Source organism: Micromys minutus (assembly GCF_963924665.1).
Source record: "Micromys minutus genome assembly, chromosome: 10".
NCBI lineage: Eukaryota > Metazoa > Chordata > Mammalia > Rodentia > Muridae > Micromys > Micromys minutus.
This window is the reverse complement of record NC_137979.1, coordinates 45,696,481-45,724,273: the sequence shown is the minus strand read 5'-3', so window position 1 is coordinate 45,724,273 and position 27,793 is coordinate 45,696,481. Positions and strand designations below refer to the sequence as shown.

The 27,793-nt window shown below is 41.5% G+C and overlaps 1 protein-coding gene across 2 annotated transcripts in view; it reads left to right on the top strand.

Moving 5' to 3' along the window:
• Positions 1–12,222: 12,222 nt before the first annotated feature.
• Positions 12,223–27,793, top strand: part of TOP2A (DNA topoisomerase II alpha) — a gene marked incomplete at both ends in the record, with an annotated part of 28,078 nt that continues 12,507 nt past the window's right edge. For both annotated transcript variants that reach the window (XM_080923672.1, XM_080923671.1), the window contains 17 exons: positions 12,223–12,243; positions 13,543–13,695; positions 14,059–14,149; positions 14,731–14,794; positions 16,914–17,059; positions 18,552–18,649; positions 18,848–19,060; positions 20,188–20,361; positions 20,481–20,582; positions 20,711–20,848; positions 22,506–22,644; positions 24,713–24,870; positions 25,112–25,237; positions 25,567–25,677; positions 25,808–25,913; positions 25,999–26,108; positions 26,372–26,464. In XM_080923672.1, the coding sequence (XP_080779798.1) occupies positions 12,223–12,243; positions 13,543–13,695; positions 14,059–14,149; positions 14,731–14,794; positions 16,914–17,059; positions 18,552–18,649; positions 18,848–19,060; positions 20,188–20,361; positions 20,481–20,582; positions 20,711–20,848; positions 22,506–22,644; positions 24,713–24,870; positions 25,112–25,237; positions 25,567–25,677; positions 25,808–25,913; positions 25,999–26,108; positions 26,372–26,464 (2,043 nt within the window). The remainder of the gene's footprint in view (positions 12,244–13,542; positions 13,696–14,058; positions 14,150–14,730; positions 14,795–16,913; positions 17,060–18,551; positions 18,650–18,847; positions 19,061–20,187; positions 20,362–20,480; positions 20,583–20,710; positions 20,849–22,505; positions 22,645–24,712; positions 24,871–25,111; positions 25,238–25,566; positions 25,678–25,807; positions 25,914–25,998; positions 26,109–26,371; positions 26,465–27,793) is intronic.

Genomic DNA, 27,793 nt, shown 5'->3' with positions numbered 1-27,793 from the left:
TGGCAAAATTCTGGAGTTCTTTTGTGGAAGTAAAAAGCACCTTCTGACATAGCTCCTAACCTCCCTCCCCCAAGTCTGCAATGTCTCCAGGTCAGTGGGCAACAGTGAAATCTCTTTCTCACTTCTCTTCCTACATGGAAGGTAAGCCAAGTGAACAATGTTGTACTCCGTAAAAGCTCTGTTACCACCCAGAAAATGACAAGACTCACCCAAAGGCATGCAGGTAGCAAATGATCCAGCAAGTCCTGTGTGTAATAAGTCAACTTCCTGTGCACACTCCAACCTCTGTGCCAGAGCTGTTACCACAAGTTCAGAACTCAAGGTAGGAAGGAAGGGGGAGAAGAAAGTGCAATCTAGAAGAGTCTACAGGTTCTCAGCATACAGAGCCATGTACTAGCGAGAGCAATTGCTTTGTCTTCCCTGACCCCTGTTGTGTCAAGAGAAGGGCATCCACTCACCAGGAAGGTCAGAAACCCAGAATCAATGTGAAATTCCTGCCCTTTCTCCTCCGTACACTAGAGGGCCCCCAGGCCCTCCTAACCTCCCAACTCTGGGGAACAAAGTGCTTGTTACCTACCCACTAAAGAAACTCTACCAAGGGACCACGGAGCCAAAAAGAGTACCCCACAAAGGGCTCCAAGCTCAGAGAAACCCCCACAGAGGGTCACTGGACTCAGCAAACCACAGAGAGTAGGTTGAAATGCAGAGAAATCCCAACACCTATACACACCCATATATCCCTTATCTCATAGCCCTATGGCTTCTCTTTCCCTGCTAGCACTAGGAGTCTGCACACTGCCCCCTGCTGACTTCCAGACCTCTTCGGTCACCAACATGCTAAAAACTCTAAATGCTGACAATACCAGGCTATAGAGGAAAAAGGGCTTTTAGCTCACACTGATAGTAAGAAGATAAATCTATACAACTGCCTGGAAGCAACCTGTAATTCCACCCTGAGATGTACATTCCCAATAAAGATATGTGTGTTCTAAAAAGTGTTCAAGTGCCTTCACGAAGTGCCGTTTAAAATATGCGCAGTTGGTACCGGAGAGATGGCTCAGTGGTTAAGAACACTGGCTGCTCTTCTGTATAAGCTTCAGTTCCTAGCATTCAATGTAGTAGCTCAAAACTGTCAAGAACCCCAGTTCTAGGGGATCCAAGACCCTCTTCTGGTCCCCAGGGCACCAGGCACACACGTGGCACACAGGCATACATGTAGGCAAACCACTCATACATACAAAACTTTAGAAAATATAGTCACTAGTGGGTAGATGAAGTGCCTCATAGGTAGGGGCACCTGCCATGCAATCCTGACAAACTAGAACCACAGTGGAAGGAGAGAATAAACCCCCAACAATCCTCTGACCTCCACAGATATATATGTAGACAAAACACCCATACACTTGAACTTAAAAAAAAAAAAAAAAAAAAAAAAAAAAAAAAAAAAAAAAAAGGTTTAATGGTGAAAATTACCAAAGTGGAAACTTAAGAGTTCTTTGGAGAGTCAGTTGTGTTGGAGGACATTGTGCTGAGGCAGGGCACATGGGGGGCATGTGTGATGGTCGGAGGGTATAAATAGGACTCCAGGGAGGACTCCATGGGGTGACAGAGACAGAGCTTGGCTGTACCAGGCTGTGTGTCTCACACCTTCACTGATCTTCGCTTCCCTGAGAGACACAGCTGTGAACTTCTGGTGTTCCTATTAGTCCCTCCTGCTGAGGCCTGGCGTCTCTGCTAGGTCATGTCACTGCTGTTGCTAACCCGACTCTACTGAAATGGACTGCCCTTGTGGTGTATCCGTGAGGTGTTTGAGAGTAGATGGAGCTGCTGCAGCTAACGGTGAACCAAACTGCCGATTTCCAGCCAAAGAACCTTTCTAAACAGGTTTACTTCCCCCCATATCCTTTCTTTTCAACTACCACTGGTGGGTAGTGGGCTAAAGGGAGGTTAAAACATTTAAGAACCATCATTAAAAAGAGGATTTGAAAAAATTAAAGTTACAAATTACCATCAGGAAAAAGAATGGGGACAAACTTATTAACAACGATCACTTATTTATCTGGTACAGACACTCACTGTGTGAATATTCACTGAGCTAAACGTTTTTCCATTTCTGCACACTTCTCTGAACATACACTATGTCGGAGCACCCATTGATACACGGTGAACAATGCCTTGGGGAACTGTGAGAGAGGCTCCAGGAGAAAAGAAAGGGCCTTTCCTCAAGTTCCTCAAGTTCATTTTGTTCCCTGATTGTTCTTGGACGTGGTTTTGTGCTCCTGCGGCAAACATTTACGTTCAGTTTACAAGCCATGTTTATTCTTGTTGGGTGTCGGAACACAGCTATGGAATGCAGTCTGGTGAGAGGCTGTGCTGAGTGCTGTCTTCAGTGTGCCCTGGATCTGGATCTGGCCTTCTGCCTCGCTTCGCGCTTTCCCAGACATAATCTCTAGCACGTGCCAGGCAATCGTGTTTAAGTTGGTCTGCCGTGAGGACGTTCTGGGAATGGGCTGCTCTGTTAATATTTAGTATGTTTTTACTGGCATTTATTTACATGGCTTTCTGAACTCAACCTTCCTTTGGATCACAACTTTCTTTGTCCCACTCATGTATAAATGCACACTGGAACCGGAGTAAAGTTGCCTACAGTATTACAGACTGTAGTCCACCACATTCTTTAAAGTCCTCAAATCCTGGGTCTCACAGACACAGGTCTGCATAGGTTGAAGAAAGTCGACAGGTGCTATACTTTAATGGTTTGGTGTACATATGGGTGTATCATATGTGTGTCTGTGATTGCAATAGCATGTGTGAGCATGCAGCACTCTGCTGAAAGGGTGCATGTTGGTTAAGAGCATGCAAAAGCAGAGGCTGGTATCAGCTGTCTCCCTCTCTCACTCTCCACACTAGCTTTTGAGACAGGGTCTCTCCCTGAACCTGGTGTCCACTGATGGCTAAACTGGCTGGTTAGTGTGGTCAGGGGATCAGCCTACCTACCCACTGTTCACACCACCTAAGGTTAGAGATGCAGGTGACCACACCCAGCTTTTACATCGGTGCTGTAGAATCCTAATGTGTGTCCTGATGTCTGTTCAGGTACTTTACCCACTGAGCTAGTCCCTCAAACCTTATACTTCATTAAAAAAAAAAAAAAAAAAAAAGAGGTTAATGAGACAGCTCAGCTGGTAAGGATGCTTGTTGTCAAGTGTGAGGACTTGAGTTCCATCACCCAAAACCTGCCTGGGAAAGGAAGAGAACCGATTCCTGAAAATTGTCTTCTGACATCCACTACACACGAGTGCACCTGGACACGTGTTTGCATGCGCACGCATACACATACATACGTGCACCTGGACACGTGTTTGCATGCGCACGCATACACATACATACACACACATACCCCTAAATAAATCGTTTTGAAAATTAAATCTTTTGTTTGCTGTTTTGTAGGGATGACTTTTAAGTCAGCCTGCTGGGGCTAGATTCCTGTCAACAGAATCCAAATGTTAGCCTGTGCCTCAGTGTCCCTGTCTTTTATAGGAAGTGAATGTCACCTAGGGTGATGAAGACTATTAAATTTAAAAAAAAAAAAAAGAGTTTGGGCAAGGCGGTAGGTGGTGCGTACCTTTAATCCTAGCACTCAGGAGAAACAGATAGATTTCTGTGACTTCAAGGTCAGCCTGGTCTACAAAGTGAGCTCCTGGACAGCATGTTACACGGAGAAACCCGGTCTCAAAAAAAAAAAAAAAAAAAAGAAAAAGAAAAAAGAAAAGAAAAGAAAAGAAAAAGAAAAGAAAGAATACTCAAAATGGTACCCAATACATAGTAAGTGCCCAGTGAGTATTATTAACTATGACTGGCCAAGCCAGTTGGAAGCCAAATGCCTAAAGTGGTCTTGGATCTGCTCTTAACCAGCTCGGAGATTTGGCAAAGTGATGTCTTCTCTCTATCCTCGGATGCCCTCAGTGGTAACTGAAGGATAGTGTCAGCACAGCCCGAGCAGACTGGGCAAAGCTGCAGGATGACACTATATCTGGCAGGGTTGCTGTTAGTACACTAGCCACTGTGGTCATAGTTACCATGGTAACCCTATAAACCCACTTATAGGTAGAGCTCCAGGCAATAAAAAAACTGGCCTAAGGTCATTGCAGCTAAATGTGATTTAACCTTTTTGTGAGACAATGGAGCTTAAACTCCATTCACATCCGGCCTTCAACACATACACATATAAGTGACATACACATGCATGCATATGGGCACATACACACAGACTTGTATGCACATGGACAGGTGCACATATACATACACATTCATGCACATGCAGATGCATACACATGACACATACACACACAAACATGCACACATACATACACACACAGAGGTACCATAGCAGTGTCTATTCCATCATTGGGCAAAGCTGTTAAGTGTTAAGCCCCTGCCCCTGGCTGCAACGACCAAGGTCCCTGTGTCCAGGGCTGATGTGTCTTCCCCATGAGCCAGCTGTTAGAGCCAACCTGACAGTTCTGATACTCTCAGTCAGGGTGCTGAAGACACAGCCCTGGAACCAAGATCTAAGCCCAACTGTAAAATCAGGCTCTCGGAGAGAAACCCTAGGACTCCCCTCTCACACTGAAATCTCTTCTAGTCTTGTCCTTGGCCTAACAGAGGAGCCATACTCTAAAGCTGGAACTGGAGGGTTAAAAGCAGAGGACAAGACTTTGTGGCCCCAGAAACAAGACCTACTGTGCCCAATTCCCTAATCATCTAAGCCTGTTCATTCCTGAAACCTGGCTACGCTCCCTCAGCCCATTGTGTCTCCAGAGACTTGATGTTTGGGGATAGCAGATTTCCAGATCTGTGCAGCCAGCCAGATTCTCATCCTACCAAATCACAGTGCCAGAAGGGCATCAGAAACTGGGCCCAATGCTAGAGGGAACGCAGAGAGCCAATGACAGAGATCTCTGCTCCCAGATTTGTATGCCCTAGTTGTAAGATTGAGGACCTTGGTGTCCCGCAGTCAGAGCCAGGGTTGCAAGGCCAGCTTGTGCCCTGTGACCTCCCCTCTTCAGGGTGGTTGACCTCAGTTTTGACATCTGTAACAATGATTCTGATCTCTAATTCACTCTGTAAGACTGTTGAGAAGGACCAAAAGGGGGCTGGAGAGATGCCTCAGAGTTAAGAGCAACAGTGCTCTTGTAGAGGGCCCTTTTTAAGGGAATACAACTCAAAATTGAATTGTCTTTTTACATAGCCTGACAATATAAAATATATTTACTATATAATCTCGAGATATGGGTATAACAATTTGATGTTAACAAAAATATGTATTGTCCCATTTCTGCATACTAGATATGGTCATTTAAGGTAATAGTCCTAATTTTTAAAATTTCACTTTCTCAAATTGTTTCTAACCAAAAATGATGTTTTACTTAAAATGCTGCTTTTAATTCACTAAACAATTGTTGGTATTAATATTTTAAACAAATATACAGAGTTCATCATACTTGGAAACAAGTAATACCACTTAGACACTCTGTTCAGATCCATCCCATAGGTACAGACCTTAATTCTACAAAGTTCTCAGGTGCATGTTCCTTAAGTAGGAGTCTGACACAAACGGTTTATTACAGTGACCTACCTTATCCTTCTATAGAACTCTGGTAGGTGGTCCAGCCAGTTGTACAATTGGCTTTAACCTGATGTTAACTTAATATTGAATCTTACTTTATACTGACTGATGTTAATCTTGATGTAAAAGTTTTCCTATGCCTCTTAATGTTACCCACAAAGTTGCACAGTTATTACTTCCTGCTTATATTCTGGATTTTTGCCAACTGTTAAGTTTTGTCATGACCACTTGGATGGACCCTCTCCTGCTGCTCCCCTTGTCCTCTGTCAGCCTTAAAGAAGTTTACTAAGGAGCCAGGTGGTGGTGGCACACACACTTAATCCCAGCACTCGGGAGGCAGAGGCAGGTGGATCTCTGAGACAACCTGGTCTACAGAGTGAGTTCCAAGACAGCCAGGACTACACAGAGAAACCCTGTCTCAAAAAAGAAGAGGAGCAGGAAGAGGAAAAGAGAGGAGGAGGAGGGAGAGGAGGAAGAAGAGGAGTAAAAGGAAGGAGGAGGAGGAGGAGGAGAAGATGTTGTTCTTAGTTGTTACTTGGAGACCAATACCCCTGACCCCCAAATCCCTGAAAGCAGTTCAGGTAGCCCCTGAAAGCAGACTAATAAGACCAACTCATCCCTCTTCTATCTGCCCAGGGACATGGACATTGTTTTCAGGATTCAGAACTAAAACAGCTGGACTGAAGCCTTCTTTGCAGCAATTAACTTCTCTTTTTCACCAGCTCAGATCGGCCTAACAACCTTGGGACCAGCTGGACTCCTTGGCTGCTGCAGTGTTCCACAATGAAAAGGGACTAGCTTTGATTGCTGCTAAGGATGGGACCTGTGTGCTCCTCCAAGAACAATGCTGCTTCCACGCCCGACTGATCCTAACTGGTTTGAAATGGGTCTAAAGACACAGAACTAGGCAAAATTCTTTCTGGTTCCCTCCCACTCTGGCTCTTCCTCCCGTGGGAATCTCTCGGCCTCCTTATCCTCATGATGGTGTTTTTACTCTGTCTTTTAAACATTTTACTTACTGAACTTCACCCTATACACAAACAAAATGTCCCAGGCAAGCTCTCCCAATAACTCCCATCCTACAACAGTCTGCTTCTGAAACATCTGCAAAAAGACCTTTTAGATGCTGTGGAGTGAGTCAAAGGGACCCTCTTCCCTTTCATCCTGAGCCAAATACAATTCTTTACATGAGTCCTCTATTTTTCTTGTTCCCTTCCTTGGATGCTGTGGCTCCCTGCCACTTCTGATAGCTCATTTCAGTGTAGTAGTCCTAGTAATAGGACTAGTCACGGTCACCCTGAATCACCTGTTTGCTCTGTTTCTCCAGCCTCTGTTCCTCCCTCATCCCTAGTCTTCCCAGAAAAAAAAAAAAATCTCTGATTTTACTTTGTAACCAAATTACACAGACCCGTGGGGGGCTTGAATAGGAATGCCCCCCAGAGATTCATGTGTTTGGGTGCTTGGCCTTAGGGAGTAGCACTATTAGAAGGTATGGTCTTATTGGAGGAAGTGTGGCCTTAGAGGAAGTCTATCACTGTGAAGGCAGAGCTTTGAGGTCTTAAATGCTCAAACTCTGCCCAGTGTGGCACACATCTAGTCTCCTCCTTACAGCTTTCAGATCAAGATATAGAACTGTCAGCTTCTCCAGCACCATGTCTGCCTCCATGGTGATAATAGACTGAACCTCTAAACTGTAAGCCAGCCCTAGTTAAATGTTTTCTTTATAATATTGGTGTGGTCGTGGTGTCTCTTCACAGCAGTGGAAACTCTAAGACAGCTCTCTAATAATTATTTCTCATTATCTTCAGGAATACAGGATGGTAATCACCTGACTCATTGCAGTCAATCAAGTTTTGGTTTGGTTTGTTGTTTTTGTGGGTTTCGGCTTGTTTTTCAAGACAGGGTTTCTCTCTGTAACCCTGGCTGTCCTGAAAATCTGTAGAACAGGCTGGCCTTGAACTTACAGAGATCCATGTGCCTCTGTCTACTGAGTCTTGAGATTAAAGGATTTTGCCACTACCACTTGGCTGCAATCAATCAATATTCTTCACCTGTTACATGGCCAGAGGAACCACCCCCCTTCAATGGACTCAGAACTACCCCCTCTGACAAAGACCCTCCCCAGCAGAAAACAGCTTATAATACCCCTGCTCTGCATTTTTATCTCCTCTTGGTGTTAAGAATGCTTGCTTCCAGGCTGAAGAGATGGCTCAGAGGTTAAGAGTACTGTCTGCTCTTCCAGAGGTCCTGAGTTCAGTTCCCAGCAACCACATGGTGGCTCACAACCATCCATAATGTGATCTAGTGCCCTCTTCTGGCCTGCAGGCATAATGCAGGCAGAAAACTGTATACATAATAAAAATCTTAAAAAAAAAAAAAAAAAAAAAAAAAAACCAAAAAACTAAGAATGCTTGCTTCCTGCTGCAAGACTACACTTCCCAGCTTTCCCTGTGGACTACGGAAGTCATTTCTGCCCCCGAAAGAAGCAGCATCTTCCCCAGCAGACATTTTGACCATCCACACATGTGGGTGACAAAGACACTCCTTCACTGTGGGATATGTGTGAATAAACACGATCCCACTTAAGCTTAGTGTCTCTTTCTACCTTCCATTTTCCTTCAGCTGTTTTAATACTCTAACATAAACAAAAAGAACTACAGCTCAGCAAGGTTGCGGGACTGAATTCATGATTCCCAGACACTGAATTGCTGAGTATATGCATACCGCCAAAGGGAACTGCTCAGTGGACTTGAGAATTAATGGTCCTGAGTCACTTCCCTATGGAACCTCCCTTATTCTTCTCCCAGGTATGTGGTCCTCTATCTCCCTTTGGGGCAGGCCTCCCAGAGGTTGAGCTCTGTAGGAGATCTGGGGATCCAACTCCTGGGTAGTATTCTCAGTAAATGGGGGAGGGAGGATACAGAGATGGAGTGGGGGAGGTAAAAACAAAACAACCCCCCCCCCCCAAGCTCTCACTCAACCAGCTAGTTAATCTCATTGATGGGAGGAGAAAAACTACCAACCCAAATCATCATGACCAAATTAATTAAAGCAAGCTTTTTAAAATTCATATACACCGGCAGCCTCCCCCTTAAGGCAGGGTTTGAGGGGTCAGCCTTGGATGTGAGGAAGACAAGGTTTTTATAGCTCAGGAGTAGGAGTTTCCAAATGGGGGATTCAGTGGGCAAAAGAAGTGGAATTACAGGAGCAGAAAACAAGTATAACAAGTTAGTCAAGTTCCTCCTGGAACCAAGGCAAGATTGCAAGATGGCTGAAATAGCAGGTAATCACAGCATGGCAGCTATAATGACCCTTTTGAAACAAAGGTAGGGTCACAAGATGGTTACTAACTTTAAAAAAAAAAAAGATTTATTTACTTATGAGTACACTGTTGCTATCTTCAGACACACCAGAATTGAACTCAGGACCTCTGGAAGAGCAGTCAGTGCTCTTAACCACTGAGCCATCTCTCCAGCCCAGTTATTAACTTTTTGAAACAAAAACCAGATTGCCTTTCTTGGAACAGGCAATATAGAACCATTTTCTGTCAAGGTTACAGGTAGAGGTTTCTCAAGCCCAATCCTTGAGAAACACAAGTTTAATCATAAACAGAAATAAGCCTAGTTTGTCTTTATTGTAAAGAGGGCTTTCAAGCCTAAGATGGAGGCAGGCTGGTTCTGCACAGTCCACCACAGGGAAGAAGGGCAGCTCCTTCTCCAGGAATGCCCCAGATTGATAACGGAGACACAGATAACTTTGGGACCTCCTAACCTCTTGTTGCTGCACTGGAAAGACCAGAAACACACAGGGGAAAATAGCCACACCCCCCTTATTAAAGAAGTGCACATGCTTATGCAATTACACTTCAAGAGAATCTAACTTCCATCTAAAAAGACCGAGAAACTCCCTAGACACAGGACTGTTAAGGCAGGATTGGGAGAAGGGGAAACCAGTCCCGAAGAGGAGCAGAGGTGAGCATTGTGGATATATGTCAAGCAACTCACCTTTCCTAGGTTGTGCATGGAACACTTTATGAGTCTTCACCCTAAGAGGAGGAGCTTTCAGCACCATTTTAGATGAATAACCAACCCACAACACAGCAAATCAGCACAGCAAGATCCAGTGGCTTGCCCAAGTCTGAATATCTAGCAAGAACTCAGTCACATCCCTACAGGTGGACAGACACAGGTCTGAGGCTGATAAGAAACCAGTTTAGGCCCTGTAGAGTCAGGAGAGAGAGGATAACACGGATGGTAGCCTCCCCCTCTGCAAACACCACAGCAATCTGGAACTGAGTCCCAAAGCCTGACCTCTCAAGCATCTAGGGGCTGGAGAGATGACTCAGCAGTTCAGAGCACTGATTGCTCTTCCAGAAGTCCTGAGTTCAAATCCCAGCAACCACATGGTGGCTCACAACCATCTGTAGTGAGATCTGATGCCCTCTTCTGGTGTGTCTGAAGACAGCTACAGTGTACTCTCATATAAAATAAATAAATCTTTTTAAAAATTAGCATCTAGCTAATTTTGGAATTCTCTTTGTGGGCAATGCCTTTCAGTTCTGTCATTCCTATAAATGCCCTCTCCCCCATCACCTACTTCCATCTTCAGTGGATGCTATAAGTCCTGTAAGACATCCTAACGGACTTCTAGGAGGAGGGAGTTCTGGCAGAAAAAAGGGGAAAAAATAAAACAAAACAAACAAAATAAACAAACAAAAAAGTGTGTGCTTGGAAGAGAAAGAAGGGAGTTAATAACTAACACTAAGCCAGCACTTGGGAGGCAAAGGCAGGGAGGGGAATCTGAGTTCGAGGCAGATCTGAGTTCAGGAAGATCTTGAGTTCAAGGCCAGCCTGATCTACAGAGCAAGTTCCAGAGCAGCCAGGGATACATAAATGAATTAATTAATATCACTAAGTGCCTCCATATCTCATTTAGCTCTATGTGCCTTCAACAATAGATAATGTCACTGGGTGGGGGTGTTTGGGGGTTGGTGGTGTATTCAGTTGGTGGAGTGCCTGTCCAGTATCCATGAAGATCCTGAGCACTGCATAGTCAGGTGTGGTGAGGTTAGCCTGTGATCTTAACACTCAGGAAGCAGAAGCAAAAGAATCAGAAGTTCAAGGTCATCATCCTTAGACACAGCAAGTCTCAGGTCTAGTTTCTTGCAGGCTTGGAGTTGGGATGAAGTACAGGACAGAGGACAGGGGTGAAAGAGCATCCTTGGGAAGCATATCCACCCAGCTTCTGTGCTCCAAGATGGGGGGAGGTAGCATGCTGGCTTCTGAACAGTTTTTCCGCTGGACAGAAGTCCTAATTGCTGAGTCTTTGAGGAAAAATATTTCAATTTACCAAATTCCTTGTTGATAATAGTTTTTTTTTTTTAGGGTGGTGGTGGGGTTAGAGACAGGGTTTCTTTGTGTAGCCCTGTCTGCTCTGGAACTCGTTCGGTAGACCAGGCTGGCCATAAACTCTGAGATCCGCCTGCTTCTGCCTTCCAAGCGATGGGATTAAAGGTGTGGAGGTCACACACTAGCTTCTTATTTTATCATTCCTATGTCTTTTTTAGCACAGGAAATTTAAGCTTTCTCCATTGAGAAGTCACCAGGCCCCAACCTCCCATGTCAAACTGAACGGTGCTCTAGACTGCATTGTATATCGGGCAAATATAAAGTCACTTGTAGGTTTCCCGAGGGAGATGTTCCGGTCTCATGACCGCTTCTCATTTCCACCGAAGAAGCAAGAAAGAATCTTTTTATCAGTGGTGACCCTCAAGGGATGTTAGCGCTGTTTATGATTGTGCTTGGCGTTTCTACACTCTTTGTGTATGGAAAGCTAAGTCCACAGCGGAACTTCCCCGAACTTTTCCAGAACTCAGTGCTTCTCAACTTCCTAAGGTTGTGACCCTTTAATTCAGTTCCTCATGTTGTGGTGCCCTCCTACCACAATCATTCTTTTGCCACTTCAATAGCTGTAATATTTGCTGCTATTATGAACTGTAGCATAAATATCCAATATGCGACCCACAGGTTGAGAACCGCTGCCTTAGCCAACCTTGAGGGAGAGTGGGCGTTGTTTCCTCCGTCAGAAAAAAAAAAGAAAAACTCATCCCAAGATTAAGAGAGAATCTCTGTAATCTCAAAGGATCTGAAATAAAGAATAAACATTTCCGTGTTCTAGTTTTTTTCAGGACAGCTTAGTCAACCGCTTAGCACTTTCAAAATGCCTTCTCCCGAGTTTCTCTCAGAGTACATGAACCTTCTTCATTGGTCAGATTTCCTGTCAATCCCGGATACAATTGCTATTGGTCCATTTTGAGGATTGTCCCGCCCCCTTTTGCCTGATTGGTTCATTCGAATAAGCCGCCTAGTCAACCGTATGAGTAAAAGACCGTCTACGATTGGTTGCTGTAAACAGAGCCAATGAGAGCGAGTTGTTGATTGGTTCCTCTGGGCGGGCTAGATGAATGTTCAAATGCAACTAGGGAAGCTCTCCTAACCGACGTCCGTCCGTGGAGCAGTGTCTCGCGGGGCGCCTGGCGTTTCCCACTGATTTTGTCGCTTTCAGGATTCTCGAGCCCTTTCAGGACCGTCACCATGGAGTTGTCACCGCTGCAGGTACAGCTCGCGGATGGGGCGGTGTGGTAGAGCCTTTACGCGGCCTCTGCGTTCATGGCTGGCGGCGAGAGTTGAGGTTCCTGGGCCGAGGGCTGGCCGGCGACTGACTGGGATCCGGTCAGCTCCTTCTTTTGAGCCTTGAGGGGTCGTGGACAGGGTGAAGCTTTTTACTGAATATCTACATGGATTATATCTACAATCTAGTCTGGTTTCTTGGGTGTTGTGTTTTTATTGCCTGTGGGAGCAGGTTTAACTCTTCGTGTGATCGGTCTGTAGTCTAATGGCCCCTGTGTGACTTCCAGCCGGCTTATACTTGAATTCAGTGGTCCCCTTTCCTTCCCTGGTTAGTTTGAATAACTCGTGACGGAAAGTGCAGAGCATGACAGTTCCCGTTGAGGAGCTGGCCGGCCGAGTGGCTCCAAAAAGTTCAGTTTCAGGATGTGAATGTAGCCAAGGGTTTGCATTCCTAGCATCCCAACTGCTACAGCTGGGTAACACCATCTGCAATGTGCACGAGACTGTGTGGGCACTCAGTAAGTATTTTCCCATTAGATGAAAGAAGCTGAGTATAGTTTATCGATGACAAAAAATGTTATTCAAGGCAGAACTTTCCATATTGCTGAAATAAAATACCCATTTAAACAGGCACCTGTAGCTAGACCTAGTGGGGCAGGCGTGGAATGGCAGCTGCTCCAGAGACTGAGGCAGGAGGATGGCTTAGGCTACTTATTTATTTATTTATTATATATTAATACACTGTATCTGTCTTCAGACACACCATTAGAGGGCATCAGATCTTATTTACTTATGTATATAAGTACACTGTACTGTTGTCAGACACACCAGAAGGGGGCATCAGATCTCATTACAGATGGTTATGAATCACCATGTGGTTGCTGGGATTTGAACTCAGGACCTCTGGAAGAGCAGTCAGTGCTCTTAACCACTGAGCCATCTCTCCAGCCCAGGCTTAAGCAACTTAATGGAACTCTTATCTCAAAAACAGCAACAGGGGGTGAAAAACAGGTCTGGGGATTTTTGCTCAGTGGTCAGAGCATTTGCCTATCATGCAAGGAAAGCCTTGGGTTCCATCCCCCGCACTACACATACTCAAACCACAGAACCTAGTTACAAGGATTTTAATTGAATTGTTTGTTCAGAGCTATGCAAACTCTACCAGTACCTACAGAGGACAGATTGGGATATAGTGTATTGGCTTTATCATTATTGCAGATATTTTGTTGACTACTTTTGATAAACTTGTGATTAAAAATCAGTTCTCCTTTCCCTAATGACTAGCCCGTGAATGAAAATATGCTAATGGGCAAAAAGAAGAATGAAGATGGCAAGAAAAGACTGTCTATTGAAAGGATCTATCAGAAAAAAACACAACTGGAACACATACTGCTCCGCCCAGATACCTACATTGGTTCGGTGGAGTTAGTGACTCAGGTACAACCAAACTAGCTAAGTGCATTTGCTTTATTGTTACAAGGCATACTTTGTCAGGTTAATGTTTTCTACTTACTGTTACTGGAACTGACCCATCATTGATGCATATACAGGTCGTTTGTGTGTGTGTGTGAACATTTATTCTAGAAGACATTACTCCTGGATGTATTAGTGCATGCCTTTAATGCACTCAGGAGGGGAGTGGATCTGAGTTTGAGACCAGCCTGGTCTGTGTAGCCAGTTTCTGGCCAGTCAGTGCCACATAGTGAGACACTGTCTCAGAAAAGGCGAGAGTATTAATGACAAAACAACAAATGAATAAATAGATAAATAAATAAGAATAACTTTCTTTGCCTTTTTTAGCAAATGTGGGTTTACGATGAAGATGTTGGTATTAACTACAGGGAAGTCACTTTTGTTCCTGGTTTGTATAAAATCTTTGATGAGATTCTAGGTAAGTAAGTATTTTTATATAAAGATCTACTGGTTAAGTTCCTAGGTATCGTTCATACCAAACTTTCTGTAGACAAAGCTCCTGCTCCTGTCATTTTAAGTAATTAGCGGACAAAAGTGAGTCAGTCAAACTGCACGTGGCACATCACACCTTTTATTCTGTCACTTGGAGGTACAGGTGGGCAAATGTCTAGATTTAAAGTCACCTTGATCTGCATAGTGAGTTTCAGGGCACTTAGACCCTACCTAAAAAAAAAACCCAGTCTAATAAAGTAGAAAATTAAGTTTTTCTCTGGAAATAGCACTATGAACAGAAATTAGTATAATAAACCAGCAAGGTGTTAATTCCAATGCTGAGGAGATAGATTCAGGAAAATCAAAAGTTCAAAGTTATTCTTTACTCGTAGCAAGTTCAACGTCAGCATGAAATAAGTGTGATTCTGTCTCAATAAAATTGCTGCCAACTAATGCTTTGTTAATGGTGTTTTTTTGTTACTTGTGAATGTGTTTTTTTTTATTATAGAGCAAATGTGTTGTAAAGCACTTTAATGCCTTCTGAGTGTGTATTTTATTTTCTTACAGTTAATGCTGCTGATAACAAACAAAGGGACCCAAAAATGTCTTGTATTAGAGTCACAATTGATCCGTAAGTGGAAGCTCATATTTTTTTGTTGTACTTGCTTTGATTACTAGTGAAGATAAGTTTTTTAAAAATTAAGGTTTCCTGCTGGTCGTGGTAGCACACACTTTTAATCTCAGCAGCTTTGGGAAGCACAGGCAGACTGATCTCTGAGTTCAAGGCTAACTTGATCAAAAAGCTAATTCCAGAAAAGTCAGGGCTACACAAAGAAACCTTGTCTCAAAAAAACAAAAAATAAAGTTTGAATTAGTACAAAAAGACAGGATTCTAAAATGAGTAGCCTGTGGGTACCCAACAATTAAAACTAATAGTTATTGGTAATTTTGTTTTTTCCCTTTGGTGTTTTTGCTTGTTTGTTGGTAGACAGGGTCTCACTGTGTAGCTCTAGCTAATGTGGAACTTGCTACGTAACTTCAGTGTGCTGGCCAAACTCCGGATCTATATGCCTCTACCTCTTAAGTGCTATGATTAAATGTGAGCACCACCACACCTAATGTCAACAGTTTTCTGTTTGGATCTGGTGGTAGAGGCCTGTAATCCCAACTACTTGGGAGGCTGAGGCAGGGACATGACAAGCCGAAAGCCAGCCTGAGCAATGTACTGAGACCATGTTCCAAATTTGTTCCAAAATAAAAAGTTTAAATTTAAAAAAGGACTGAGAGGGCTAGAGAGATGGCTCAGCAGTTAAGAGCACTGACTGCTCTTCCGGAGGTCCTGAGTTCAAATCCCAGCAACCACGTGGTGGCTGATGATCCCATGATGAGATCTGGTGCCCTCTTCTGGCCTTCAGGCATACATGGATGCAGAACACTATATATAGTAAATATATAAATCTTTAAGGGAGGTCATGAGTGTAGCTTGGTGGTAGCATGTGTGCAATGCAGAGGAGGACTATAAAAGCAGGATACCTACCAGTGTCTTGGTGGCATAGCCACTTCATTCCATCAGGAAGAGGCAGGGGCAAACAGATATCTGAGTACCAGGCCAATTAGAATTACGTGGTGAGAACCTGTCTCAAAGCAAAACACATTTCCGTGTTTGTTCTGAACCATTTCAAAATACTTTGCAGACCTGTAATGGTTGCCGTGCAGTCATGGTTGGTCTGGTGCAGAGCTTCAGCTGGTGTTTGCAGTAATTGTTCCGTCATCTGAAAGTCTAGAAGGGTTTGGGGATTTTTGTTATTTCTTTTTTGATGATGCTATTGAAACAGCAAGCCAGCAGCTGGTAGTAGAGAATAGTTTGGGTTTATATTTCTGGTTTTAGATGCTAGTGTTCCTTTGTGGGTAGCCAGGATACCTGGTTCACAGTTTTTATTACCCTGATCAGTGCTGACGAAAACTATGTTTAAGGCTCCTATAGGGTGTATGTATTGATGACCAAATACCTGAATGCACTTAAGAACTTGGTAACAATCTTTTCAAGAATGTTGACCTAGTTTTAACTGGTAGTTTTTGTTTGTATTTACAGATAATATTAAACCAGCATTATTTGTATTCTGAGCATTAACCCAAAATAACTAAAATAAAAGTCATAGTAACTGAGCTGAGGACATGGATCAGGTTAGAGAAGTTGGTGTTCTTGGATAGGCACCTGAGTTTGGTTGCCAGCACCCACATTGGGGTGAGGGTGGAGTCCAATGCCTCTAACCTATGTGGGCATTTGCACTTATATACAAATAGGTACACACGCCTATAGACAATTTTAAAACGTCTAAGTGACTTTAACATTTTGTTAATAAGCAGAGAAGTTTGTTTATTACTGATATTTTTCCTCTTTTAATGCTTTTCAGTGTGCTTTATTGGGTGGTAACACTAAAGGAAGTAGGAACTACAGATGGTCCTCTTGAATGAAGATGGTATTGTTTCCTTTCTGTTAGCATAGTTAATTTTCTTTTGTTTATCCTAATATTTTTAAATTTTCATGTTTTTTCAGCATTATCAGTGTCTACCCAGGTGTTGGAAAGGTTTTTGTTCCCAACCCCACATGGTGGGAAAGACTGACCATGCTAGCTAGCTTCAGATGGGGAGTCAAAATGAAATATACTTGTAGATTTATGTATTTTATTTTTTAATATTAAGCATTAATTTAACATTTGTTGTATAATAAAATTTGGCATCTTTTTCAGAGAAAATAATTTAATTAGTATATGGAATAATGGAAAAGGAATTCCTGTTGTTGAACACAAAGTTGAGAAAATGTATGTCCCGGCTCTCATATTTGGACAGCTCCTAACCTCCAGTAACTATGATGATGATGAGAAGAAGGTGACAGGTAGAGTACTGGGAGAAAAGAATGCTGTGGCTAAGAAAAAAACTCATCTTTTCAATCTTTCAATCACTGTCTGTGGTGTGAGGATTAAAAATAGAGAATTAGGGGACTAGAAAGATGGCTCATTGATTAAGAGAATTGGTAACTATATCAGATGTCCTCTTCTAACCTCAGTGGAACCACACGTGTATATGGTGTGTTGACGTACATATAGGCAAAACACTCATGCAATTAAACCTGAATACAAATTTTAATATGGGAATAAGCTGGATATAGTGATCAGGAGGCAAAGGCTTACTGTAGCTCTAGCTGGCCTAGAATTCTACTATGTATCTCAGTCTGGTCTCAGGTTCAAGACAGCCAGGGCCACACCAAAAAAAAAAAAAACCCTGTCTTGAAAAACCAAAGGGAAAATATAAATGTGTTAGAGTTTTACTGCTGTAAACAGACATGTCTAAGGCAACTCTGATAAGGGCATCATTTAATTGGGGCTCGCTTACAGGATCAGAGGTTCAGCCTGTTGATCATCAAGGTGGGAACATAGCAGCATACAGATAGGAAGAGCTGAGAGTTCTGCATCTTTCTGAAGGCCTCTAAAGAAAACTTGCTTCCAGGCAGTTAGGGCAAGATTATGAAATCCCACACCCACAGGGACACACCTACTCCAGCAAGGCCACACCTCCTAATAGTGCCATTTCCTGAGCCAAGTATATACAAATCATCCCAAGGAGATAGAGGGACAGAGGGAAATCTACTCACAGATATTCCTGCCTGTCGCCCAACTGCTAAGATTAAAGGTGTACCACCACCCAACAAAGGGAAGAACTTTCTTAAAGAAAAACTTAAAATGTTTGTAAAGACTCTAGTGTTTTATGTATGCTGAGTCCAGCCTAGGCAAGGGCTACATAAAGAAACTGACTCAGAATGAGAAGGCTGAGCTTGATGATGCACACCTTTAATCCCAGCACTGAGGCAGAGGCAGGTGGCACTGTGGGAGGCCAGCCTGGTCTAAAGCCTGAGTCTTAAAGCCAGCCAGGGCTACACAGAGGAAACCCTGTCTCAAAAACCAAGGGAAAGGGGGGGGAGGAGGAAATTGATTAGTAAATAAAGTAAGCTACATTTAATAGTTTTGCCAGCAATAAAGAAAACTGAAGAACTTGGAGAAATGGCTCTGCAGTTAGTGCGTTTGCCAGATCCACTTCCCAGTACCCAGATGGTGGGTGCTTCACAACTATTTGACTCCAGTCCTAGCAGATCAGACACCCTTTTTGGGTTCTGCACATGCTAGCAAAACTCCACACATGCATGCGTGTTCTCAGACACCCACCTCAAATACTGAAGCTGTGTGAGCTGAGGAAATACGGCTCAGTAGTAGATTGCTGGCCTGCCATGGGCAAGGCAGTGTTCCCATTCTAGTATTTAAAAAGAAAGTAAGCATAAGAAAAGAAATGTAGTTGAGTAATAATAAAATGCTGTTCTATATTTACTTGCCCAGGTGGTCGAAATGGCTATGGAGCTAAACTATGTAACATATTCAGCACCAAATTTACTGTGGAAACAGCCAGTAGAGAATACAAGAAAATGTTCAAACAGGTAAGTAAATAAGTATCTTGTGATTTGATAAATTGTAGAATAGTTATTTATAATGATATCATTAATGTTTGGCTAAATTGAACAATTTTAAGCTATATAAAATTAGTTTCCAGAACCTATACTCTTACATTATTATTTGCCTCTAGTTTGTTTATGAAATGAATTGTCTCTCATCTTTCCTGTTCTTTACTACCATAGACATGGATGGATAACATGGGGAGAGCTAGTGACATGGAACTCAAGCCCTTTAGTGGAGAAGATTACACATGCATTACCTTCCAGCCTGACTTATCTAAGTTTAAAATGCAAAGCCTGGACAAAGATATCGTTGCACTGATGGTCAGAAGAGCATATGATATCGCCGGCTGTACTGCAGATGTCAAAGTCTTTCTCAATGGAAATAGGCTGCCAGTGAGTATTTTTCTGGGATGGAAATACGAGCTGCAGAGGAATTCATGATCATCATTGTCAACTGCACAATTTGTTTTCCACCCACATTTTTCTTATTACTTCTCAAATAAGTTCCTGAAAGAAAAGCACAATTTTAAAAAATTATCTTTTTTTCAGCTTAGGCAAAGAACCTTTATTGTTTTTGAGACAGGCTATCACTATGTAGCTCTGGCTGGCCTAGAATTCCACTATGTAGACCAGGCTGGCCTTGTTTGTAAAGATTGTTTTAAGTTTTTGATGTGTGTGGGCTTTGGACTCTGGACTGCATAAGTATATATACAGCATGTATGCACACATGAGACTTTTTTATACATTTGTGCATGCATGTGGTAGCACATACTACATGCCATAGAAGTGTTGGAGGTCAGGGACATTTTTTTAAAAGATTTATTTATTTATTATATATAAGTACACTATAGCTGTCTTCAGACACACCAGAAGAAGGCGTTAGATTATAGATGGTTGTGAGCCACCATGTCATTGCTGGAATTTGAACTCAGGACCTTTGGAAGAGCAGTCAGTGAGCCATCTCTCCAGCTTCCAGAGGACAGTTTTGTACAAATCAGTTCTCTTCAAATGTGGGTCCCAGGGATTGAACCTGACCACATGAGTTCTATTCACTGGAACAGATAAGGTTAAGATTGACTGAATCCTGAAATTCCTTTACTTCTGTGAATACCATGGCACGTGCATACCCTGTTTATCTCTCCCTGCTCTACCTCTTTCACCTTTCACATACACAAAAGCTAAAGTTTCAAAATAAAAAATTACAATCCTCATTCTCTTTATTTTAAATGTATTTATATGTGTGAAGGTTTTACTTGCATACACGTATGTGAGTCTCATAAGAATGCCTGGTTACCAAGAAGGTCAGAAGAGGTCATCAAATTTCTTGGAACTGAAGTTAAAGATAGTTGTAGCCTTCTGTATGGGTGCTGAGACTGAAATGCCGATTCTATTCGAGAGTAACAAGTACTTTTTGAACCATCTCTTCAGCCCTCTCACAGCTTATTTTTTATTTTATTTTCCATTGTTGTTTGTTTAAGGTTCCCATTATTTTAAGACTCCTTTCTTTAATTCCTATACAGGTAAAAGGGTTCCGTAGTTATGTGGATATGTATTTGAAGGATAAGGTAGATGAAACTGGGAACTCACTGAAGGTGGTACATGAACAAGTAAATCCCCGGTGGGAAGTGTGCTTAACAATGAGTGAAAAGGGCTTTCAGCAGATTAGCTTCGTCAACAGCATTGCTACTTCTAAGGTAAGTTTTGAGAATTCTTACTAGTTTTTTTTACTATATAATGTAAAGTGGGTTTAGACCTTTGTCTAAATTATGTTTGCAATTATAATTTTGAGTTTTAAAAATATTTTTTTCTTTAGGGTGGCAGACATGTTGATCATGTAGCTGATCAGATTGTGAGTAAACTCGTTGATGTGGTGAAAAAGAAGAACAAGGGCGGTGTTGCAGTGAAGGCTCATCAGGTATGCAGTTTTCAACTTCCCTTTCCTAAAATTGGGAGGATGAAGTGCTGGATGTAGCTTAGTGTAGAACACTCGCTTAAATACACAACATAAAGACATTTCCATGACTATACCATTTTTCATTACAGGTGAAAAATCACATGTGGATTTTTGTAAATTCCTTAATCGAAAACCCAACTTTTGACTCTCAAACAAAAGAGAACATGACTTTACAAGCCAAGAGCTTTGGATCAACATGTCAACTAAGTGAAAAATTCATCAAAGCTGTGAGTACTGACATGGAGATTAAAATAGAAATCTCTACTCTGCTGAAACAGATTGCCTGCAGAACTATACTTCTTTGGAACTTCTGTCTTAGTTTGGGTTTTACTGCTATGAAGAGGCACTGTGACCACAGTAACTTTCCCTCCAAACAGGAACATAGTCAAGCCTGTCACAATAATGCCCTACTCCTGGTTTCAACTTGTCCTAGTTAGAGTGTTTATTGCTCTGACAAAAAAAACTATGACCAAAAAGCAAGTTGGGGAGGAAAGGGTTAATTCAGCTCATATAATTTGACTTCCAGATTATAGTCAGTCAAATCACAGGGTCTAGCTTTGTAGCCCATGCTGGATTCTAACTCAAGGTCCTCCTACCTTGTACCCCACTAGTGCTAGGGTTAAGCCTAGCCTCCATGCCTAGCCCTGATCTGACAGGTTCACCAGTCTTACCATCAGCCTCCCTGTATTCCCCCCAAACACAAACTACTTGTCCAGTTCTCACCCTCCTACAAGGAACCCTACTCCCCACCAAACAAAACTTAGTTAAAAGCATCAATAAAAAAATAAAAGTAGGAGCGTCCTCTTTCCTCCCCTCCAATCTAACCAGTTTTTACCACTATTACCTCTTCAGATTACTGTAACAGCTTCTTAACCTTCCTGTTGCTTGCAGTCTTCGCCCACAATGCTCTTGAATGACATTTCTGGTTTATTCTTGATCCTTCATTGTTTTTGAATCAGGAAAAATCTAACTTCTCTTACTTTTGAAAGCCTTTACATTCTTCATTCTTTCAGCTAAATTAGTTCCAGTATAATATTTAACTTACATTATTATTACATAGCAAACTTCTCAATGATAACTCATCACAATTGTATTTCTTACTATTTTTTATTGTTTTGTTCTTTTTTTTTTCCCCCTAAGGCAGGGTTTTTCTTGTAGCCTTGACTGCTCTGGAACTTGCTCTGTAGGCCAAGGGTGGCCTCGCACTCAAAAGTCTTTCCTGCCTCTGCCTCCTGGGTGCTGGGGTCAAAGGCCTGCACCACTTGTAACTTATTTCTGTCCTCCATATTATGTCATCAACTCATGATGACACAGACACGGCTTGTTTGCTTTTTCTGTTTTCATGTTGTGTGCACATGAGTGTTTACGTTTAGTTTCTGAAGGCAAATGTGTATGAGAGATGTGCACGGATGTGGACATCTGGGTTGAACTTGGGGATTATTCTGGATCACTCTTCCACCTAATTCGATGAGGCAGGGTCTCTTGATCCAACTTAGAGCTGGCCAGGATGGTTAGTCTCACTAGCCAGTTGGCACTGGAGATTGCCTGTCTCCTCTCCCAAGGCTGGGATTAGAGGTAGATGGCCATACCTCTCTGCTCTTTATTTGGGTCCTATACAATAAGCCCTTATACTTCTATCCACTGTATCACCAACAAGTTGCTCAGTGCCAGGCACAGCATAAGTTGATTAAAAACGCTGAGTGTGACTGAGCCAAAAGGAACCAGTTTTCTTACTGATAACAACTAACTACAGTGTCATTATGTCATACACACCACACCCAGTCTAGAAATATTACAATGTTTTTGAGTCTTGTTTTTTTAAAGTATTTTATTTTCCTGTGGACTTATATATTCTATATTTAACTAGATCTTCTTTTCTTGAAGGCAATGAGTTGTGGTATTGTCGAAAGCATACTAAACTGGGTGAAGTTTAAAGCCCAAATCCAATTAAACAAGAAGTGTTCAGCTGTGAAACAAAACAGAATCAAGGGAATCCCCAAACTTGATGATGCCAACGATGCAGGTGCATATTGAACTTTTTTTTTTCAACAACAGCAGTACACCATTGGTGTTTTTCTCTTAACACTTAGAACATTCAGCAGAATATCTCTCTCTCTCTTTTTTTTTTTTCAAAGATTTATTTATTTCATGTATGTGAGTACACTGTAACTGTCTTCAGACACACCAGAAGAGGGCATCGGATCCTCATTACAGATGGTTGTGAGCCACCATGTGGTTGCTGGGAATTGAATTCAGGACCTCTGGTAGAGCAGTCAGTGCTCTTAACCACTGAGCTATCTCTCTAGCCCAGAATAGAGAGATTTTTTTAAGTTAATATTTAATTTCTTTTAAAATATTAAACAATTTCTTATTGAATATTTAGGTTATTTTAAATTTATGGCATTTTAAATAATGATGATTTTATAGAGAATATAGTGATTTCACGAATAAGTATTTATAATGTTATTCAACAGCAGCATAAATATTATGAGGCATTAGTCTAAGAGAGTAAGGTGTTAGACCTGGGAATGGTGGCCCTTGGTTTTAATCCCAGCACTTGGGATACAGTTCAAAGCCAGCTTTGTCCACAAACAGTTCCAGAACAGTCAGGGCTACAGAGAAACCCTGTCTCTGGGGTGGGGATAAAAGGTTACAATACTCAGATTACATACAATACTCCATTATTTGTATAGGGATATATTTCTAAAGCCTCAGTGAATCCCAGGTACAACCCCTGTTGTACCATGTTTTCCTATACTTATGATAAAAGCACAGTGATTGTAGCTGATAGAACAGTTAAAGCAATGTGCGCTATAAAAACTATGTCATTGTGCTGCTCTTAGCGTATGAAGGAAGATTCTGGGAAATGTTCTGTCATAAGAGATGAATAAGTTCATACATGGTATTACACACTTTTTATGTCCAACATATTCAGAAAGGTCTCTGCGATCAAGGTCAGCCTAGCTTTACACACTGTGTTCTAGGCCAGCCACAGCTGCATAAGAAAGAAGTAATGCAAGCATTGTGATGTTACATTTATTTACGACATTAGTGATCATTTGAATTCAAATTTAAATACTGTGGTACCAAGACACATGATTTGATAACTGAGAAATCTGCTAAGTGACTAATGGACAAATAGTGTATGAGTACTTTGAGAAAGTAAAGACTACTGTTCCGTGCAGAATTCATTAAGTTTGGAAACATCAGACAAACCTAATGAATTATCTTTTTGAACCTTTTAAAATGTGTATGTATGCTTCAGCACATGTGCAGAGGTCAGAGGGCAGCTTGCAAAGTGGTTTTTCTTTTGCCATGTGGGTCCCAGGCTGTCGGGTTTGGAAGCAAGGGGTAACTAGCTGGCTTTATTTTAGGTTTTTTGAGGCAGAAGTATATTCTATAACTCAGGCTGGTTTTGAATTTATGATCTTATTCTCTGACTGTTAATTGAAAATGTGGAAAGTAAAACTATAAGGCCTCGAAAGATAGTTCAGCTTTAAAGAGCCTGTACTACTCTTATAGAGGAGCCAAAATGAGTTCCCAGTTCTTATGTTGGATGGCTCACACCTTCCTATAACTCCAGCTCCATGGGAATCCATTGCCTCTGACTTCTGCGGGTACCTGCACTCACACATATAAATAAACCCTCACAGATATAATTTAAAATATAGAAATATTTTTAAAACAAACCATAGGTAAGGTGTACTACTGTATTGATTTACTATGATCCTTAACTGGAAAAAAAATGTGTATATGAGGGAGCAAGGGTGGAGAGTTGGCTCTACAGTTAAGAATACTTGATACTGTTAGAGAGGATACAAGTTCAGGTTCCTTGCACCCAAATGGTGGCTTATAACCATCCACATCTGCAGTTCTAAAGATCCATCACCATTTTCTGATCTCTGTGGTGCACATACATACATGCAGGCAAAACATTGTTATATATAAATGCATTTATAGTTCTTGGGTCCATTTCTAAGATAATTTGTTATACATTATTTTACTTTATTATAGTTTGATAGTGTATTTAAATGATTATGTCTTAAATTGAGTTAAATGTGCTAAAATTAATTTGTATGTCTTTATTTTAGGGAGCCGAAACTCTGCAGAATGCACACTTATCCTGACTGAAGGAGACTCAGCCAAAACTCTGGCAGTTTCAGGCCTTGGAGTGGTTGGAAGAGACAGATATGGGGTGTTCCCTCTTAGAGGAAAAATGCTCAATGTGCGAGAAGCATCTCATAAACAGGTCAGTGATCATACATTTTAGGATCTGAATCTAGGCCCGAGCATATAACTCACTGGAACAGCACTTGCCTGCAATGCTCAAGGCCCTGTGTTTAATCCCAGTACTGCAAAAGTGCTGGGGGGTGGGGGGGTGGGAGCAGGGTCTGTATCTGCTTTACAGTGCACTCCATAAACACTTGAGGTTTATAAACACTCAAGCAAAACCTATGATTATAGCTCTATTCTTTTCAAACTCATTTCAGATCATGGAAAATGCTGAAATTAACAATATCATCAAGATTGTGGGTCTTCAGTACAAGAAAAACTATGAAGATGAAGATTCATTGAAAACTCTTCGTTATGGGAAGATCATGATTATGACAGATCAGGTCAGATTTTTCAGATTTTTAAACTGCAGTCAAATGTGTGGGTTCAGCTATCCACATGCCACAGCCCACAGAATGGCTAGAACTATTATACTACTTCCCTGCCATAAAAAAAATATATATATATTTCTAAAAGCTTTGCCCATTATCTCTAGTAAATATCCAGTCAGATATGCTAACATCATAATATATCACATGTACAAGATAAATACGTTTGCTTTTGAGTAGGCTTTGTTTTAATTTGCATAGAAGAATTTTTGAGAAATTGCCCATCAGTGATAAGAATTTTATTTCTAAAACTCTTTGTGCTTTGGCTTTTCAAATATTTGTAGGACCAAGATGGTTCCCATATCAAAGGCTTGCTGATCAATTTTATCCATCACAATTGGCCATCTCTTTTGCGACATCGTTTTCTAGAAGAATTCATCACTCCTATTGTAAAGGTATAAATGTTCAGTGCTGCAAAAAGACTCTAAGGCCCATGTTCAATACTGGGTGTGCCTGTAACTCTGACAATGTTATGCAGGGGAGCCTACAATGTACAAAGCCATAGAGATGTTTTCTTTACCATAGGTGTCTAAAAACAAGCAAGAAATAGCATTCTATAGTCTTCCAGAGTTTGAAGAATGGAAGAGTTCAACTGCAAATCATAAGAAATGGAAAGTCAAATACTACAAAGGTTTGTAATGGGACATTCATAGAAATTCTCGGGTTTGTTATGTAAGGTTATATGGGGAACTTACCTGTTTTGTTTGCTTCTATAGGTTTGGGCACCAGCACATCAAAGGAAGCTAAGGAATATTTTGCAGACATGAAGCGACATCGTATTCCGTTCAAATACTCTGGCCCTGAAGATGATGCTGCAATCAGCCTGGTGAGTTGTCGCACTTGCGTTCTGCTTTCAGGGTCACTGTCAGTGTCTCAGTTACAGCAGATCAACTCCACAGAAGAGTGTTTGTGCTCAGTCTCAGCAGTTACCTTCCCAAAGAGGTTTTTATGAAATAAAGTGGTTTTAGTAAGTGTATCCTAATAACAGAACTAGATACTTTAGAAAACAGGACCTTTGATGTTTCTTTTGTATAGAAAAGATGGAACCAGTAAGTACCAGTGACATCTTTGCCACCTTCTAATTTGTAGGCCTTTAGTAAAAAACAAGTGGATGATCGAAAGGAATGGTTGACCAATTTTATGGAAGGCAGAAGACAACGGAAGTTACTTGGCCTTCCTGAGGTAACAGTTTTAAATATGTCTCACAAAATATGCTATTTAATTGACTTTAGAATTGATGTTACACCAAATAAAAATTACTAAATAGTATTTTCAGTAAAAAAATTGATGTAATATCTATAGTATATAAAACTGGTCCTCTGAGATCATGAAGGCATTGAAAAAATATTGACTTTTTTTCCCCAGACAGGGTATCTCTGAGTAGCTCTGGCTGTTCTGAAATTTGCTCTGTAGACCAGTTTGGCTTTCAACTCACATAGATCCCCTTCCCAGTATTGGGATCAAAGGCAAGACCACTGCCTGGCACTAGGGTCTGAAAGTTAAATGGCAAGACATTTCTCACACGCTTATGCTTGATGCTCTTATAAACAGTTATGTGCTCAGTCATCAGCAAGTACATGCCTGCCATTGTGTGTAGCAGTATCACATATTTTTGTGACAAGCAGCCAGGCCAGGCTAAAGAAAAAGTTGAAAGGGGGGCGGGGGGCCCTGGAGAGATGCTCAGTGGTTAAGAGCAATGGCTGCTCTTCCAGAGGTCCTGAGTTCAAACAGCAAGCACATGGTGTCTCACAACCATTTGTAATGGGATCCGATTCCCTCTTCTCATGTGTCTATAGACAGCTACAGTGTGCTTATATATAATAAATAAATCATATATAATAAATAAATCTTTAAAAAAGAAGGGAAGGACCTGCTTCTTAAAAAAAAAAAAAAAAAAAAAAAAAAAAAAACCATGAAACTTGAAGGGCTGGAGCTATAACTGAGACTGGGTGCTTGCTGGGCCTTGAGTTTAATATTTAATACTACTCCCCTTCCCTACAAAAGAAGTTTAATGTTCTACACACTACAAAGTTAGGCAGCAGCAATATACACCTCTTGTTTTTCTTTTTTGATTATTTGTTTCTCTGTCCCTGTCTGTTCTGCACCTTGCTCTGTAGAACAGGCTGGTCTTGAACTCACAGCAAAGAGGCCTATCTGTCCTCTGCCTCCTGAGCACTAGGATCAAAGGTGTGTGCCACAACGTTCTAGCCCATCTGTTGGTTTTGTTTTTAATTATGGAGTATTCATTATTGCAGTGAAGAATGTGTGCAATATAAATAAGCAAATGTAATTAATTCGTACAATATACTGAATAGAGTTCAAATCAGTTAAGACAGAAAACAGAAATTTTAGAGATAGGATGTTCTCAATTACAAAAAGACAGAAGGAAGCATCAACTCAGATGCTTCTCTCATTTTGTGATTGATATTTTGAGTATTTTCTGGAGGAATTCACTTATTTCTGTACAGATAGGATTTAAACTAAGTTCTAACAAATCCTGCCAGCATTTTG